General features: G+C 36.5%; 2 protein-coding genes across 2 annotated transcripts; both read right to left on the reverse strand.

Annotated features, from left to right (window-relative positions):
• Nucleotides 1-338: 338 nt before the first annotated feature.
• Nucleotides 339-4,702, reverse strand: LOC102629432 (U3 snoRNP-associated protein-like EMB2271). The gene is made up of 7 exons (XM_006468228.4): nt 4,067-4,702; nt 3,494-3,836; nt 2,780-3,004; nt 2,227-2,452; nt 1,606-1,784; nt 903-968; nt 339-706 (listed from the first exon to the last, which is right to left on the reverse strand). Exons 1-7 carry the CDS (start codon nt 4,489-4,491, stop codon nt 629-631), a joined length of 1,542 nt encoding a protein of 513 aa, XP_006468291.2. The 5' UTR covers nt 4,492-4,702; the 3' UTR covers nt 339-628.
• A 1,008-nt stretch (nt 4,703-5,710) lies between these two features.
• LOC102629136 (30-kDa cleavage and polyadenylation specificity factor 30) lies at nt 5,711-13,754 on the reverse strand. The gene is made up of 7 exons (XM_025095140.2): nt 13,073-13,754; nt 12,268-12,654; nt 9,476-9,638; nt 9,267-9,377; nt 8,882-8,950; nt 7,834-7,920; nt 5,711-7,011 (listed from the first exon to the last, which is right to left on the reverse strand). Exons 1-7 carry the CDS (start codon nt 13,471-13,473, stop codon nt 6,124-6,126), a joined length of 2,106 nt encoding a protein of 701 aa, XP_024950908.1. The 5' UTR covers nt 13,474-13,754; the 3' UTR covers nt 5,711-6,123.
• Between the last annotated feature and the right edge of the window lie 5,086 nt (nt 13,755-18,840).

An 18,840-nucleotide genomic window follows, 5' to 3' on the forward strand; every position in this document is an offset into this window, starting at 1 on the left:
CATTTTATGGTTAAGAATGCTCTGATGATGATGGTGGCTGGCGGGAGCTGATTCTACCTCAAAATTGGAACTGGAATCTTTGTATCATTACTAAAAATAAAATTAAAGTACATTATTCGCGTTTCCATTTCAATCAGGGTGCATGTGAAGGTTTGAGTTCTTAAATATAATATTACCGAGAAAATTAAAGTACATTAAAGCGTTTGCTTAAGAACCATTTGTTCGAATAAATTTCGGTAGAAAAACCTGAAAAAAAAAATGACTGACGACGTCAACCGCATTAAACCTGCCATAAAAAGCTGGTATTTTTGGCTAACACCTTAAAAGGAACATCAAAATACAACTTGACCTCTCTGCAACATTTCCATTTTACCAATAACCCAGTCATCAAGGAAATGGCAATATGTGCCTTCAGCTCTTTCTCTTCAAGTCAAGTTGAAGAAAAATACAATAAGGAAAAGAATCGGGCAAAGCCGTGGAGGGCCCAGAAAACTGAGGATACAAGCGCTATATTGGAATAAATTATATAATGGCAAAACTACAGAAACAAACATGTTATTTCCTTTTCGTGATTTCTCAACTCTATAGCAGTCAAAATTGGAGATTAGAAAATCTTCGTGACCACGGCTTACGAGAGTTTTATGGGGTGAACCAAAACCCCATTCCGAGCAGCAGGAAGATGCCCCCATCTTCCAAGACGAGGTTCCTGTTGCAAAGGTACTTATAGCATCAAATCTGAACTGAAATGCAAGAACAATAAACTTACAAATAACAAGCAAAAACAACCTAAATAAACTAGAATGAACACAAGACTGACTTGAATTAGAGCTCCAATGCTGAATCTAAAAGGAAAAAAATGCATTTTTTTAATAAAAAAAGTCATATAAGATAAACAATGATACCTGCCCTACTCCAGCAATGAGGAACTGCCCTGATTTTGCAAAAGCAAGGGAATTCACAAACCCAACCTGTGTCACAAACAAAATTTTGGTAAGCATTTTAATCTCCACATGCATCATGTCAGATTACCTTAGAAAACTGACACACAAATAGCATATTTATGCACACAAGAGAACACAGAGAGCAGCAGCAGTTGTTTGGAGGCACTTAAATATAACCATGTCCACATTGAGGGCCCAATTGACAAGTAACACATGAAAACCAACATACCAAAGACTCCAACCAACAGACACAGTAATGTAGCTTAAGCCTAATGCAAGTGACCTAGTCAGCAGAGCTTTCTCAATAAGTATTTCAATTCTTATCACTGTTTTCCTTTTCAAAGACTATTTCCATCCATGTACAAAACCCATAAAATTCCAAATACCCACAAAAGGAATATACTTTGAAATGACCAGAAAACTATCAAGACTAGGGAGCTTAATACAAATATCAACATGTGTGTAACCAAGTGAAAACATGACTGATATCAATAGTTTTTGAGACTTTCCACAATTATTTTTAGCATAAAATAGATTTTATGTTAATCATAGAGCTCTATTAACATTGAACACAGCAATACAACACTCAGATATCAAGCCAAACCTTTGAGCTTTTGTTGTAAGAAAAGTCAATTGAGGTCCATTACAAATGGTGTGAACTTACCAGTGGAAGGTTGTATAAGGGTTGAATGTCTTTAGTTTCACTTTCAATGGCCCATAGACGGACAGAACCATTACCCGCTCCAGAGGCAGCAAGATCGCTGCCTCCACATACAGTGACTGAACTGACCCAGGAATATGCCGATGAAGAATGATAACTTCCAGGATTGAGATTACCATTCTCTGCAGGGATGAAACAAAGCATCTTAGCAGAGTTGTGTATTTTCTTTTTTAGATAAGAAACAGAATCTCAATTACTTGGAAACACAAATTAAGATCAGATACAAAAGCAGCATGGTCTATCTACTTCCTCCCTCTCGCTCATGATGAAACAAATATTATATTGACATCCCAATGGCCACCAAGCATATAAAGAAAAAAGAATATTTGCAATAAAAATTCTTTTTCTATTTGCTCTAGCATCGATTAGATGAAATACCAAACAGAGGACAAAACATTCATCCATTCATTTCTGAATCGTGTTGAAACAATTAGAGTGTGTACTTAATTATAACCATGTTCAAGTTTCCATACGGACATTCTGTCTACATTGAGAAATGAAATTGTATCTTTATCTACAGACAACAGCTAATAACTAGTACAAGAGTAAGTTACTGCAGTTTACCTGAATGTCCATTGGAGATTTTTCCTTCATCTTGTTCAAAATTTTTGAGGCCGTCCAACAAAGGATGAGCATTCTTCACAATGTACACTGGCTTCTTTCGCAGTAAGCTCCATAGCTCAATACTTCCATCATCAGAGCCAGACAAGAATTCATCATTACTGATAAAACAACAACACTCCAGAGATGACGCAGGAGCACGAAAAACTAAACGTGACTCCTCAGGGACCTATTTAGAATGAATTATAAACTCATGTCATGAGCAAATATACAGTAAAAAAGACATACCTGGAGTAAAAAGAAAAAGATGGCTATAGAAGTACAGTTAATGAAGATTCTAAAGCATAAGTTATTCAAGATTTCTAAAGCATGAGTTTCCACCATAATGCAAATACTTATTTACTAAAAATCAAGCTCACATGAGCGCGCAGCACAATGTTTCACATTGAGTACAAGTAAATAGCACAAAAGCAGCTCATGGTCCATAGTTTTTGACTTGGATAGAGTAAATCTTCAATTTAGCAATAAAGAATCAATTAAGAGAAGTACTGCTTACCTTCCACAATTGCATACTCCGATCACGTCCCACTGTTAAAACTCGCTCTTTGCGTAAGCAATCAATGGTCAGTACTTCACTTTGATGACCAAATAATGTGCTTATGTAAGCTCTGTCTTCTGCGTTCCATATCTTGACTGTTCGATCAAATGAACCAGAAAAAAGTTCTGAAGTCCCTTGCCTAAAAGTCAAACATGACACAGGCCCTCTGTGACCTGGAAATGCCTGAAAAGCATGATTTAAAGATGAGAATAGCAAGACAAAAGTGAGAACAAAAAGTCTTAAGAACCAACAACTGATACTTATGACAGATTATGACGAAGCATTATAAGATATAGTGTGTGAAAGACTGAGTAGCAGGGATAGCCTTCAAGACCTCAGAAGCTTCCCAAGTCCCATTTTTTGGACATTGGAGCAGACACTGGAATATTGACGTATACCAAATTTATCTGGCGGAGAACATAGCTAGACCATTATAACACCAAGGCCGTGTCATTTTTGAGTTTTGTTAATATATATATATATATATATATCAAACAGCGGATACAGGTCCTTGCTAATGTGATAGGAAGTTCAGCTCAAAGTCTATTTCAAATGTCCACAAAGTCCCCAAGCTGAATCCAAATTAACTACTATTGTCTGATTTGACACCTTAAAAATAACCTAAGTGACCTGGAGAATTCCCCAATTATTGATGAACAGAAGCATATTTACCTGTATATGCTCCTGAATACGGGTGTCCCACAAATGAATATGGCGGTCCAGGCCTCCACTTGCTAAATACCGACCATCTGAGCTAACAGCCAATGCTAAAATATGTTTACTCTGCTTTGTAGCCCGGCCTTGTGGATCTTTGGCCCCATGGGACTTAAGCACTTCCTCGCTAGGCCATAAATATTTTACTCCTTTTCCGCTACTTACATCCCAATGTAAAATGCTGCCATCCTTGGAAGCTGAAAAGCCCTTTGAATCATCCTCAGATAGAGCTACAGCAGTAACAGATTGCCGATGCTTCAATAAGACCCGGAACTCATCAGTAGCTTCGGGCTTTTGAACCCTGAATGGTGTGCATTAAACAACATAAGCTGATGCCAACTAAAGCACAACAATACTAGAAAATCCATTGATTTGGAAAAAAAGACAATGCAAGAATCAAGAAATTGAATACAAACTACTAAGTGGAATCAGAACCTCACATGAACCTAATGTATACTTAATTCAATCCTATACTTCAACCTCCTCAACGTACTTACTAAAAATGTTAAGCATTTCATTAGTATTATTTACCTTGAAGCAATGACTCTTCTAACTCTGCCACTCTCCTCCAACTGCTCCTGCTGCAAAATCTTCGCGACAAGCGAATCCCTTTCGCCTTCTTTCTCTCCCACTTCTCTTCCCTCATCTCCATCTTCTTCTTCCTCCTTTTCCCTCCTCGCAATTTCTCTTATCTTCTCCAAATACGCCGTGGCGACCCTTTTTCTCTTCTCATCCGCAGTCTCCTGCTCCTCCTCCTCGCCCTCGCTCTCCTCCGGACCGGATTTCTCAACTTCGTCGTCATAATCTTCTGAGTCTGCGGACTCAATATCATCGTCATCGTAGTCAATTTTTCTCCTTTTCTTTGGTTCCCCCGCAAAAAATGGATCTTGATTAATCGAGAATTTTCCCTTGCCCCTTGGGGCTGGCCCCTTTTTCTTTGTGTTTTTATACTTCATGATTCTACCAGTGTGACAATAGAAGTTTCGAGTATTTTCAGTTGCGACTCTATTTGGATGTCCGAAAGTATCGGAAAAAATGCCGTTGAGATTGCAGATGTGACTCTAACGAAAATTAGGGTTTAAGGTGAGGGTTTTAAGTAACCACCAGTTGGAATATCAGGATTTAAGCGGCAAGCGAGGAAGAGAGGAGACCATATATTTAGGGTCCATTTAGTTTGTGGACTCGGGTAAGCGTTTCGGATCTCAACTTACGGTTAATTTTATTTTTATTAAAGTTATATCCAAATCTAAACCAGTAATCTATCAGAGGAAGATTATATGCTATTAATAGTGGGTGTCAATTAATTGAATTAATAAAATTTCTTGTGTTTGATAAAAATAATTTAAGTCCCACTCACGTCATCTAAGAGAGGATCCATATTTTATTTTTTTCGAACCCAAAAAAAAAAGAAAAAGCTATATGAGATATCGTTTCTTGTGTTTGGCCTATGTATTTAGGATCATTTTGAAAACATATATGAGATATTGTTTTGTTTTGATTTGAAAGTAAAACCCTGTGAATTGCGAACCCATGTTATCCCATGAAAAATTGAGACATGTTGTTTACTTGAACTTAAAAGTTTCATTTGAGAGAGAAAGAGATATGAGATGTAATTATGGGGGTGGGGAATCCTTTCTCAAGGACTGACTTTTGCAACTCTGCTACCCTCTTTATGCCATTGCCAAATGCCAATTTCATGCCAAAATTTTGAGTAATTATTTTTTAAAGCATGTTAGATTGTGGATGCACTTAGTTTATGCCAAAATTTTGAATAATTGTCTTTTAAAGCATGTTTAGATTGTGGATTCACTTAGTTCGTGCCAAAATTATGGAATTAATTATTAGTGCTGATGTTTGTCCTAAGTCAAACCCTGAAACTTAAACAAACGACACTGCTTTTTTTTTTTTTTTTTTTTACTTCTCCATAAAACATTGTCTTTTGACTTAGGCAAAAGCAAAATAGAAGGCAGCTGCTTTTCTCTTCCTCCTCGTTTTCTTTAATAGATTGAAGAAAGGGAATGTTGATCATGGGTTAATTTCTTTGGGTCAAAACTTGTCAAATTTACTTAGGCTTGCTTTGTTACACAAGTTTGGTGGTATATATTTAGACCCAGATGTTATAGTCTTGAAGAATTTATCAAAATTGAGAAACACAATCGGAGCTCAAACGGTGGATTCTGAAACAAAGAATCAGACCAGACTGAATAATGTTGTGTTGATTTACATGCACCTACGGCATTAAAGAAGAAAAAGTTACTAAATTAAACAAACGTGAGAGAAACAAAACTACTCGTACCACCCCGGCACCCCTCCTGGCATCGGAACAAAAATATGCACACATTTAATATTAATTTGAACATTTTTAACCTCGACCCCTACCTAAAATGCCAAAACAACTGTAATTCTGCAAACTTTCTAAATTACAGAACAAAGAATTCATAATCGAGGCATTTTGATTAGTTCAATCATGTTCTAAGAAAGTAGGTAGGTATCTATGTGAATGCTTAGTCTAATCATGCTTATATGTTGGAGTGCAGCCTGGCTATTTTTGTAACATGTCACTAACTGCTGTGCAGCCATGAGCATGTCTAGTTATCAGAACTGGCAGCAGCATCCCCTTCTGAGTCTCGCCGTTTCTTCTTCCCCTCACCGTGCCTTGACCTCCTCGGTGCCTCATCTTCACTCTCACTCTCATCGTTTCTGAAGTTTCGTGAACCATATTGATCTTCCTGGTTAGCCTTTGATCCTTCCTGCTGATATTGCACCTCGTCATCTGGCCCCCTGCCTGGACCTCCCATTTCTTGAGCTCTGCCCTGATCTGATCCTGCACTATATCTGTCATTACGGTCATTAATAGAGCCCCTCACATCTCTCTTAGCAGCACGGCTACTGTTCTGAGAGGATTGTGGCTGGTTCGGGAACGGTGGGGGCACGCCAACCGGCCGTCCACCTCTTGGATTCGTAGCTGCAGGTCCCATTCCTCCCATAAAAGGAGGCCGTCCTGGTCCCATCATCATCCCGCCGAATCCATTTGGTGGAAATACAGACCCTGGTTGAGGAGGTCGCCCAGGAAACATCATGCCACCTGGGCCTGTGAAATCACCAGAGAACCTGGGACCATATGGAGCAAAAGGACGAGGAGCCACACCGAAAAGATCTGGCATTGGAAAACCGTCCGGTGTAACACCATATGAAAATCCATCAGCACCTATCATCATAGGGGGAAAACCTCGCATACCAGGCACGGGTCTTGCCCCACGGGCTAGTGGCATTGGACCAGGCCACATCATTCCTCTGCCCCTCCCTCTACCCTGGCTTGCAGTTCCTAAGCTCTCTTCCTCCTCTTCGCTTTCCTCTTCTTCCTCCTCTTCATTGTCCTCAAATGGGACTATGTCTGGATTATCCCCTCCATTGTCTGGATTCACTCCCTTTGCTTTTTCCTCCTCTCGTTTTGCTTCAGCTGCAACTGATATTGCCTGTATTACAAAATAAAGACAAAAATATGCAGATCCATTTAGCTCGAGAACGAAACAATCAAGAAACATTAACAATGTATTTAGACTACTAAGATCTATATTTGTCCTTAGCTTTCTTAATGACACCTAACCAATTCTGGCAAAGACCTACAGTCCACTTGGTCATACGAAGGAACCATTTCGGTTGCTCCAGTATTAGGCACACAGAAAGTCTTGGATGTGGAAGAATTTGCAGCCAAACATATAGGAGCGATGTGTAAGGAAAATATACTAGGAGAAACGCCTTATACGTTTATAAACCAAGAGCACATTTGCATACTGTTTCACAGAATCACTCATGTAGAAAATAAAAAGATACAAGTCCTTTTTCCAATTGCAAAAGCAAAGAACTTGAAAATTGACAATTCCGTTAGGGCACATCCAATATTCTACTTGTGTCATGAAAGTACCAAATTTATTTTGGATTTTTCAAGATCTAGGAACATACCAGGCGGCGTTTTAAAAACAGTATTCTAAAGTATAGAAACAAGGAAAACCTATCTGCTTTGGTGCTAAAATAATGGGAAACATAATGAACTACTTTGTAAAGAATGAATTGGTATTCATTTTAGAATATCTTTTTCTAAAATTTGAAAAACAAGTTTTCCACTCTTCAAAAGTACTCTCCAAATACTTGCTACCAAACCTACTTTTTGTTGTGTTTGATTTCAAATGCGATTAAAAATGCTACCAAATGACATCTCAGCTTCTTTAATTTTTCTTCTATATCTATACTACTCTTGACAATTTCTGGCCTATTTCTTCATGTCAGATAAAACATACCATAAGTTCACTATCTGGTTCCAGATAAAGCAAGGCAGCCAACTGCTCACCAATAGAGGGCTCTAACTCCTGACAATCTCTGCTAATCTGCAACGATACAGAATAATTAAAAAAAAAACAGAGAAATTAATTGGAGCTCATATAAAGATTTCACTAGTAAGAGGAAAAAAATCTTTTTGAAACAGCAATTGAGTTCAAGGGACCTGTACGTTTGTTTGGGTTTTTGTTCAGATAACTTTTTAAATTTCATTGTTCAATTAAAATTTGAATCTAAGAAAATAACTGCATCCCACACCTCCAATTTGAGGGCAGGATCTTCATTTGATTATTGTGATGTATCTCATAGGATATTAAGTCAACATGCATTCCGAACTAAGTTTCATGCCCGTACCAGTCCACCACACAAATAGCTCATCTTAAGTGACTTTGTTGATGACAATAGATTCGTAAAACATGAATGTTTTATGATCCCAAGAGAAGGCAAAGTGTCCAATCCTAACTGATCTCCAGTCCAGTCAATAATCAAAATCAATCTCAGTAAGACCAACCAAGCAGGCCTTAGTCTAATAGTTTGATAATTTAGTAGTTGCTGCAAATTGTTTTCAGTTACATCAATTGTCACGTATAAGTATGGTGCGCAAACAAATGACTACCAAAGTATTCTTTCTACATTGTCATTGGAGGAGCAAGTGCAGATCTTAAACTATCTTAAATTGAATTTTTGTACAATTAGTTAGTAATTAACAAAAGATTCAGTCTTTTATATTACTAATAGCAGTACTTTGTCAAAAGAAATGATTAATTAGATACAAATAGTAGGAAAGATATTTGGTTCAACAGGAAATATCAGCAAGCCTGAACATGTGTTTCATTGTGCAGCCATAGGTCAGTCCAGCATTTCTCCAGTTCAATTTAATTCTTGCTAAATAATTGTTAAACTAAGCACTTTTACAAGTCTGTTGAGAAAGAAGAGATAAGAAAAGAGAGAGAAAATAATCACATGAGTAGAAAATTCAAAAGAACATGGAATTCAGTATAGATTGAGTACCTTCACTGGTAAGTTCTCATTATATGGATTCCTCAAATGACGAGTTTTATGGAAGGACAGCTCACATAACTGCAAATAAGAAATTATAAGTTGTCATCATAACCTATAATCATCAACAAACATAAAACAATTCATGTAAGTATCTAATTCAGAGCCCATTTAGTTTGTGCTACAGCCTAACCATGTTTATGCAGGAACAGAAGATCTGTTACTAAATCATAAAAGATCTGAATCAAAGGAAATTCACTACTTCATATTAGTTCCATTCCTATCTTTCATAGACTGTGGCCCTTCAATGCCAATGGACAATAATTAGGCACTCAGTTAATAGTTTCTATTTTCTTATCTCAAATAAAATAACTCGTAGAAAAGAGGGGACATGCACCTTCAACCATTTAACTGAGAAATTCCTCCCATAATGTGCAGTTCCATGTGCGTATTTCCAGTTTCCCCCACCCACAGACCCACCAATTTTTGAGGTCATCTTCGCACAACCCTAAAAGATCAACAGTTCTTTCAATGTTAAACACCTCAGGGGTGAAATAAAAAAATCTTGATTACAAAGAATTTTTTTTTCATCAAACTCCAAACTACCTGGAAATGCCGAGTCCGGTTGACTGAGAAGATCAAAATCACATTTTCAGCAGAGTCAAAAGCTTCATTTAGTTTAGCTTCGTTGCTCCTTTGAGTTGCCCATACTCCTTGTTGTACAGATAATTCAAGATTTTCACGGTTGCAGCTTTTAACAATAAAATACCTATGGTTCATGATTTGAAATAAAATAAGTATGTATATCCAAATTCATCAACAATTGAACATAACAGGAAAAAATTGCTTTAATTGGAAGCAAATAAAATAACTCATATAATACATAAAACTTCCTTAAAATCACACTCCAAGAGCATAAATATCCAAATAAGAAAAACGTTCATTCAGCTTGAATTGGCATAGAACTGCTAAACCAACCATCCACAAGACAAATACAAAAAACATACAGATACCCCATTGATATGTGATTGAATGCATAACAGAATACAATGAACATACTGTGGTCTGTAGCTAGTTGACTGATCTGACTATAGACAAATTTAAAATATTTAACTCTGCAGATCCCTAAACTTCTCTTTTGAAATTTGTAATACTAATCATAATACAAAAGGTACTGTTGTATTGAAATCTAATTTACAACACAAGACTATGGCAGAGAGTTAATGCAAATAAAAGAGAAAGAAAAGATAAGAAAAACAGAGTTGAGTATCCATAACAGTAAAAGACTAAGATACTCATTGGCTTCTTTAAGCAAATTACACTTTAACTAAAAATATATCGATATCATTATATCTAAGCTGCTAGGCTCCAAATTGTAAAATAACAGCCGAATAGGAACAACACTTTAACCAGTAAAACCAAGCTAGAAGCCACTAATGAAGTCTATAATTTATGATGAAACCATATGGACTAAAATACTAAATTAAAAAAAAAATCAGAAACAATAATGATTATTCATTTAAGCCAAAAATGCTTCAACACCAGCATAGGGAATGTTATTAGCTTCATGCTGTACATTTCTTCTCAAGCAAACAAAGCACCATGCCATAATTAACAAAGCAAGAAGCAGGGAATGCTATGAACTAAAAAGGCTCTCGATCAACAAAACGAATCCTGAATTTTTCTGCCATGGAAACTCTCAAGCGTTAAGATGCTATCTAAATGATTTCTTCTTGATTCTGACATGACAAAATTAGTGTAATGCTGTAATAAGGCCAATTAGACCCACAGTTCTCTCATCACCTAACCCACTGATTAAGCAAACAAGCCTGCGTTTTATAGAGGGTCCCTTTCACCAACTGCATTCCTACAAAATTCCATGTCAAGGATTACTAAACCAAACAAGTAGAGTATATAATGTTTTTCTACACAAAGTTTCTTCCTTTTAGGTTACCTTACCCTCACTTTTACGTCCAACTGTTACTAGATTTGAAAGATTGAACCTATTTATATAGAAGCCATACAACAGAATTTGGTACTGTTGTTACTTTCCTATGACCCCGGTACTCTGCACATAATTGTAATAGAAATTACCTAGTTGAACCACCTCCTACACTCAAAAGGTTTCCGCAGACATCCTCCAACTCCTCCCTTCAAATACCCTTCATCAATCAGTTGAGGCAACCAAATCATCATGCATATGACTAATTTCTCACTAAAGATCTGTTAGTATTCTGCTAAAAAGTGAAAAACTTAGTTCCCGGCTAAAGAAGAACTTTTAGCATTCTGAGATACTAGGAAAAAGCTCACTTTGTCCTCCATAAAACCAGTATATTAGCATACATGTGTATCTCTCAGAAAACATGTAAATAGAAGAGAAGACAATAACCGAACCAATAAGCCAAAAACATCAAGGCATGGACTAAAGCATAATCACTTAGAGATCCAGTGAATGAATTAATCAAAGTAAGAAATTTGTGATACTACTGATAACATTACTATGCATAAACAAAAACAAAAGGAAAAAAGGAAAAAGGGAGAGTGTAAAGTAGTGAACATCATCATAGCTGTGTACATTTAAAAAGCAGGAGTTCATGATCATAGGCTGATAATAAAACAGGCATCTCAAAAGCCACCGCTGACTCATTGCTGCCAGGAAATTAAGTGGTTGCATGGATGTGTCTCTTTTCCTGTTTTCTAAAATAACAATTAGTTGATAACATGTTTGATCAAGTCCGTTTCAGAATTTGGTTGAAAAAACTTTTTAAAAATACAACTAAAATTGAAAAAAAAAAATTTGTTTTCAACCATTACTGAAAAGGAAATTTCCTAGCAAACTGCAACTTTTAACTTAAAACCACTATTTTATCAAAAAACAACGCCAAACATGTTTTTGCAACAGCATTTTTCCAATTATAAAAAAATCTTTAAAACAATAACAAATGCACCAAATAAGTTCAGCTACATCTTGATCAATGAGGAAAAAGGGAAAAGCAGCAGATAATGATGCCACTCCACAGCTCAGTCCTCAGAGAACTATTTAGATCAGGATCTGAACATGGCACAATTGGAAACTTCCGTAGCAGATGCTAATAAGTACAGGCGTTACAACACCATGCATTAGAAAGTAAGAAAAAGTTATATATCAAATGATGTAATTAAGAAAGGAATACAATAAATGAGAAAATAGAATTGCATTACTATCAAATCTTATTCCCGTTTGCTATAAAAAGAATATATACTTCGAAATAGAGATAAAAGTTAATTGTCAGCCAGTAGGAAGCTAATTACAGCTAACAACAGAAGTTGGCTGGGTGAACCTCTCATAACAATGTCCAAATAAAATACAAAGATTGATTTACATAACCCAGTTATAGACCTCAGGACTCTGAACACACCTAGATATTCCTTGGGGCAAGGGTGTAGCATTTCTGTTCGTCTGATTAGGTAGGCCATTTGGAAGGTTTTGCATCTGGGTGGTCTGGGTGCCCTGTTGTTGGGGTTGTTGAACCAGCTGCTGCTGATGCACATTAGCCGACTCTGCTGTAGAAGATTTTCCAGCCGCACCTTGATTGACAGCATTGGGACCTTGTGAAAACTGAGATTTATCTGTTTGATGGGAGAAAGCACCTCGCTGTTGAAAATGTTTATTAGGGTTGCCATGATTGTATGAACTTATTTGCTGAATCTTCTGAAGCACTTCTTCCACAGAAGGTGGAGGTCCAGGCAACTTCACATGCCTATAGCGGCAATCAGGACCATTTGGACAAAAACCCAGCTTGTACCTACAGCATGGAACTCTCTCAGATTAAAACGAAAGGTAACTTGAGGGGGGGGGGGTTGGGAAGGAACACACAAACTTAATGCCCGCGTGGTGTTATAAATTTGCTTTCCACTACACCACCTTCAGAACTAAAAATCCCATCTTAACACAAAGCCAATCACTAATTACCCCATTTCCATATTGATAATTATCACTAATCCACTAACAAATACAATTTCATCAACAAAAATGCAAAATTATAATGATCGTCAAATAAACAGGGCATGCCTAAAATCAACAAAACCAGAAAAATTAAATGCAATAGTCATACCCCACATTCATCAACAACAAGAAAAACAAACAGACGAAGCATATAAAAGCTAAAGACAATATAAACACAAAAAAAAGAGGGTTCTAAGAAAAGGAAGGGAAATTTATACATGTTACACTCTTTGATATCCTCATTAGTGTGCTTATAAACGCAATCCTGTTCACGGCACTCCCCAAACAATCTAAAAAACCGACAGACTGGCATCCGAGACTTATCGTATTGATGAAGAAACCCACAAGCGTCACCTTTCATACAAAGACTACGCAGCCAGTGCCGGCAAACCGTCTGCCGGAAGCTCCTCCGCCCCGAATGGTGTGGTACCGGCGCCGACGCATGGTCGGGAGCCGCCCCGGAGGAAGAAGGGGCAGCGTGGTTGGCATTGGCCGCGGCAGCGGCCGCCGCAGCGGTGGAATCGGATTGGATCGCGGGGTTGGAGGCGGTGGGCATACCGGGGCCCGCGTCGAGGCCGCCCTCGAAGTCGAAGCTGAGACCTCCTTCCGAGTCCTCCATTCGAGAGGGTTTAATTAATTATTAGTTTGGCGAAATTGGGGACGGATTGGTGAGAAATTAGGGCTTCTTCAAAATTGAATTAATGTGAGATTGGGGATAGAGGAGTTAAGATCAAAGGGTGATGTAAAAAGGAGGAGTTTTGCAGTTTAGAGAGTAGAAAGACTCAAGAGTGATTTGGGCATTTGTACGGTTTCTTTGAACTTGAATCAGGGTCTTTACTCTTTACTCTTTAAGCTGTGAAAATGACAATGGCGGGGAAAGAGCAAAAATAATAATTTTAATAAAGAATTTGCCTTTAATTGAATTTTATGTTTTCACCATTCACAATTATTTTTTTATTATATAATTTGTTAATTTTCGCGTGGAAGTTTTGGATATTTGACGAGAAATTATAAATAAATAATGTCTTAAAAATATTTTTTTTATAATTAAATAAAATTGAAAAGAGAATGCAAGTTAGGCTTGAGAGGGATAAGGATTTGGTCGAAAAGTGTACATCCACCAGCAGCAGTAGACCGGTAACGGTTTGCATTTTAAATTCTAATATATTCCTAATTGTTTTGTTTAAATGTGATCATCACGAATCTTAGTCAAATTGGGATTCTTTTTAGAAGGACAAATATTACATGAAAATAAAATGTAACGCCTAATTTATACATTAATCCTTTCCTGAGGAATTTCTGCAGAGCATTTCAAGGCCAAGCATGTAATAGATGATATGCAATTCTTCTAAGCTACAAACTCCGCTTTTCCTTCTTCGTCATCTTCTCTGCTCGGCAAATTGGCATCTACAGCTTCATTAACTGCATCAGCTAATGTCTCTTCAACCCAACGCTTCAAGCTCGTTTCTCCTGCAAATACTTCGTCCGTGGGCTTTTTTTTAGTGAATGTGGAAACAACTCCTTCTGATCCATACTCTCCATTTAAAACTTTAGCCATCATGGAAGTATCATAAAATTTACAACAAGATGGTGCAAATTTTATAGCAGAAAATAATTGAAACTATGATTTCTTTGTTGTTTATCAACTTTGTTTCGCATTTGGTAATTTTATCAGGGGAAAAAAAAAGTTCCTGAGAAAGCTACAGAGAGGAATGATGATAGCATTTTCAGAATTTTAACCAAAAACAATCATCTGGTGCCATATATCCAATAGTTGCTAGTAACAAGGTTTGTTTGACAAAGTTTACTCGGTCTAAAAGTATGGCCATGCCAAAATCACCCAAATGTGCAACCATATCATCATTCAATAGAACGTTGTTGGGCTTCAAATCACAGTGGATCACTGGCATTGGACAGCCGTGATGAAGATATTCCAAAACAGAAGCAACATCTATCATTAGGTCCAGCCTCTGTTGGCTATTGAGCAGGTGCTCGTGAGCATACAATCACTCCTCCAATCTCCCTTAAGGCTACTGCGGTATTAAAGCCTTGAAACCAGGATTACTGTCACCATTAATGATTTTAACAAGATTTCACTGCGTATTCCTCGCATAACTTCACATTCAGCATCAAAACTTTCAAGTGCTCTAGTTTCCTGCAAACTATACTGCAACACTCATCCCATTAGCTAGTGTTGCTTTGTATACGGGGCAAAAAATCCCTGTACCAAGCAAGTTGCTTTCATCAAATCCATTTGTTACTTGTTACAGCTCATAAGATGAAATTATTCTCAATGTTGCCGAATTTAACAAATTGTTCTCTGTTGGCAGACTCTTGTCCCTCTCATGGCATCTTATGAGGATGACAATGAGAGCCAAAATAACCATTGTTTCCACAATTTCTGGTAAAATGCTTCTCAGCGCAAGCTTAGTGGCTGTGTATTTATGTATGGAGCTAGTTCTGCAGGGTGGAACTTGTAGTCGAGATATACCACAGAGTTCATGATTATGCTAGAATGATTCAGCAAAGAAGTTAGCTCCTGGTCCGCCACTTGGAATTTCTCTTTCTAGCCCATTGTAAGACACGTTAAAGAAGTTAAAATGAGAAAGTTCTCCCAATGACCTGGGAATTTCTCCAGAAAGATTGTTACCAGAGAGATCTAAACTTTCTAAGCTAATTAAGCTCCCAAAAGATTGAGGAACCCCCAATGCTGCTTCGTGTATAACCTGATAGTTGATTCCCTAATAAATGCAATTAAATCAAAACTTTCAAATTCCCAATATTTAATGGAAGAGAGCCACTTAGTGAATTCAAAGAAAAATGTACTACTAAGACATACTCAAGGCTTTAGAAGATTGAAGGTATAGTAGAACTTAACCTGTTGAAGCTTAAGTTGAAATGCCTTAGAGAAGTTAAATTAGCCAAGCAAGTGGGTATCTGGCCTTGAAGTGCCTTGCTATTTAATTGTAAGGTATCTAAGCTCTCTAATTTACAAAGATCATTCGAAATGAATCCTTATAACTTATTGTAAGAAAGACCCATCTTTGGAGCTTGTGCAATTTTCCCCCTGTTCTAGGAAGAGTGCCAGCTAGTTCATTCTGAGCAAGGCTCAAACCTATCATGCTGCTTAAGTTACCGATTTATAGAGGAATTCCACCACTAAGTTGACCAGAACCTGCAAAAAGGTATTCAAGAGATGCAGAGAAATTTCCATTTAAATTCGAAAGGACGCCTTTCGATGGAGTGCTTTCTATGGCCAGAAACCTTAAGTATCTGCAACTAGTCAAAGAAGAGTAGAAACTCTGTTGTTGAGTGGAAGATCCAGTTGTCAAATAATTATATCCTAAGTGTAAAATCTGGAGTTGTCTGCAATTACCAATCGTATCCGGAATAAGGCCAGAGAATAAATTATTTGGTAGCTCAAGGACAGTGACCTTCCATGGATTATTCCACTCAGATTTGTCCGTATTAAGGGTGCGTTTGAGGCAGCTGCGCAGTGGAGTCCTAGCAGATTTGGAAGGTGGAGACCAATGGTTGATGGCAGATGACCCAAAAAGTTATTTCCACTGAAGTCGATGGCTTCTATGATTGAGTTGTTGAAGATCATAGATGTTATGAGACCAGATAAGTTGTTGTCATCGAAATCTAAATACTGAAGGTTGTGTAGGTTGAATTTCATGTGGTATTTCCACTGCCCAAAGTAAAAAATCATGCATTAATTTATCAAGCTCTGGCATGTATTCAAATGCTTTATCTATAATCTAAAATTTTCAAGTAAAAATGGATGTTGAGCTTCTTTAAGTTGAATACCAATTAAGCTTAATAATTAAAAGAAAATTCTATGCAATATCGATTGCGGCCTCAAGTTGTATGCCAAGTTGATGCTTTTGAAATTGAATAGAATATCAAAACGTTCGGTTTTAAAAGAGATTCATTATTACTAAAGCTATGTAAGGAGCAATATTGATAGATGGTTAATTTCTGAATCAAAGGCATGAAAGTTTGGTAATACCCGTCAATTGATTTTCAAAAAGTACTAAAAAGTGAGGAAAGTACAGTTTCCGATACTCTTTGGAATTGTTCATGTGATCTTATTTCTGTGAAAGAACAGCACTCCAAGTGACTGATGACGCCGGCACAAATTGAAAGGGAGAATTCCTGATAAGCTGTTACTGAAAACGACGATCGATTTCATAGAAGAAACGTTGATGGATTGTGGAAATTCACCGGCAAACAAAATCCATATTGTTTAATTTTTATAAAGAATTAAGCAAAACATTGCAAGTTAGTAAAAGAACAAGATTGAATTGTAAAGTCAAAATTTGTTACCCACAAGATATAATTCGATAAGCTGAGATAAGTTTCCAATACTTTGTGGAATCGTTCCTGTGATTTTGTTAGCAGAAAGTACCAATCCCGAGCTTTCTGCAATCACCTAAACATGAAAGAATTTGGCTTGTTATCCATTTGAAGAAACGTCAAACGATTGTGTAAAACTGTTACGCACTTTATACAGTGTGGCCCAAGAACCTGGTGGATAATTGGATATAGTCCGTTTTAGCCACAAAATTTATCATTAATTTTGTTATTATACTGTGCAACCCTAAACACATTTACTTAATTCAGAGAGCACATGACTTGTAAATTAGCCCACGAACTCACTCGCTGGTAACGTAGATATTACATACTTTGCTCTTGAGAACCTTGCATCCTTGTGAGGGTCATTAGAATAAGATGGGATGGAACCCATATCGTAAACATATTTATCTACACATCGGATCGCGAATCGGCTCCAATATCAATTGTAATAATATGGGTCCAACAACTAAGTAGATATTATCTAATTTAGGCAAACAGCCCATCATGATTTTTTTATTAGGATTTACAATCTAAAATATATCTGTTTAGCTAAGAAAGTCCATGACTTATAAAGAAACTCTCTTGCAAGGAATGAAAGGTGTCAACCACTAAACACAAACTATTGGGAATTAAAATAGGACTTGGATCAAGTGATGAGCTGACTTATGCTTAATTTTTCATAATCTTTTGCCACACGTACATGTAGCAATATATGATTAAGATTTAGTTAATTTTATATTCTTGTTATTTTGTATATTTCTAAAATGTTAGTAAAAAGGTCACTAAATCTAAATTCATTAAAATAACTTATTTAAAAACATAAGGGTAAATACTTGTTAGTCTCCATATTTTGAGTTAAATGTCTGTTTAATCCTATATTTAAAAAAAGTACTTCAAAACACCATTGTTGGTAATTATATTACAATTTACCCTTACTTTTTCTTTACTTTTATAATAATACCCCAGCAACAATATTCTTGGAGATATTAAATAAAAGAAAAAAATATAAATTTATCAAATTAGCCTTAAAAGTAAAATAAAAAATCAATTGCTATTATTTTACTTTTAGGATTAATTTGAAAAACAATTTTTTAAATAAAAAATTATCCGTAAGATTGTTACAAGGGTATTAAACATTACTTTAAATTGATTGGATCAATTTATTCATAAATAATAATTAATAAGATTGTTGTAAGGATATGAAAAACACTAGTTGTTTCATATTGATATTTATTTTCTTAATTTCCTAATAAGTAATTTTCAGTTAATTTGTTAAAGAAATTTATCCACCCAAAATAATAATAATAATAATAAAAATAAAATAAATAAATAAAAAGATATGTTAAATGGAGGCCTTATCCTCAATGTCCATTTTTGTTGTTACAATTTTTATTTAAAATGTTTGTTTTTAGCTGGATATACTAGCAAGATGGAGGTCAAATGAAACTTCCAAAACAAAGTGAAAAAATGTCACGGTCGATTATTGTCTACCAGTCGATGAAAAGCTGAAAGAAGGCACCATGCCCTATCCTTCAACATGATTTTCACTATCAGATAGGGATATTGGCTGATCGTTCAAGATGGATATCACTATCAAAATCCATTAAGCCGCGGCCCCCAATCCAAG

Source organism: Citrus sinensis, chromosome 2 (genome assembly GCF_022201045.2).
Source record: "Citrus sinensis cultivar Valencia sweet orange chromosome 2, DVS_A1.0, whole genome shotgun sequence".
NCBI classification, from domain to species: Eukaryota; Viridiplantae; Streptophyta; class Magnoliopsida; order Sapindales; family Rutaceae; genus Citrus; species Citrus sinensis.

Excerpts from the sequence above, each read along its gene's own strand:
- LOC102629432 (XM_006468228.4), bottom strand. The coding sequence starts at position 4,491 with ATGAAGTATAAAAACACAAAGAAAAAGGGGCCAGCCCCAAGGGGCAAG. Across the intron at positions 3,005-3,493 it reads GTATTCAGGAGCATATACAG|GCATTTCCAGGTCACAGAGG; the intron begins GTAAATATGCTT and ends CATGCTTTTCAG. Across the intron at positions 969-1,605 it reads CCTTATACAACCTTCCACTG|GTTGGGTTTGTGAATTCCCT; the intron begins GTAAGTTCACAC and ends TTTGTGACACAG.
- LOC102629136 (XM_025095140.2), bottom strand. The coding sequence starts at position 13,473 with ATGGAGGACTCGGAAGGAGGTCTCAGCTTCGACTTCGAGGGCGGCCTC. Across the intron at positions 12,655-13,072 it reads GATATCAAAGAGTGTAACAT|GTACAAGCTGGGTTTTTGTC; the intron begins GTATAAATTTCC and ends TCCATGCTGTAG. Across the intron at positions 9,378-9,475 it reads ACCGGACTCGGCATTTCCAG|GGTTGTGCGAAGATGACCTC; the intron begins GTAGTTTGGAGT and ends TTGATCTTTTAG.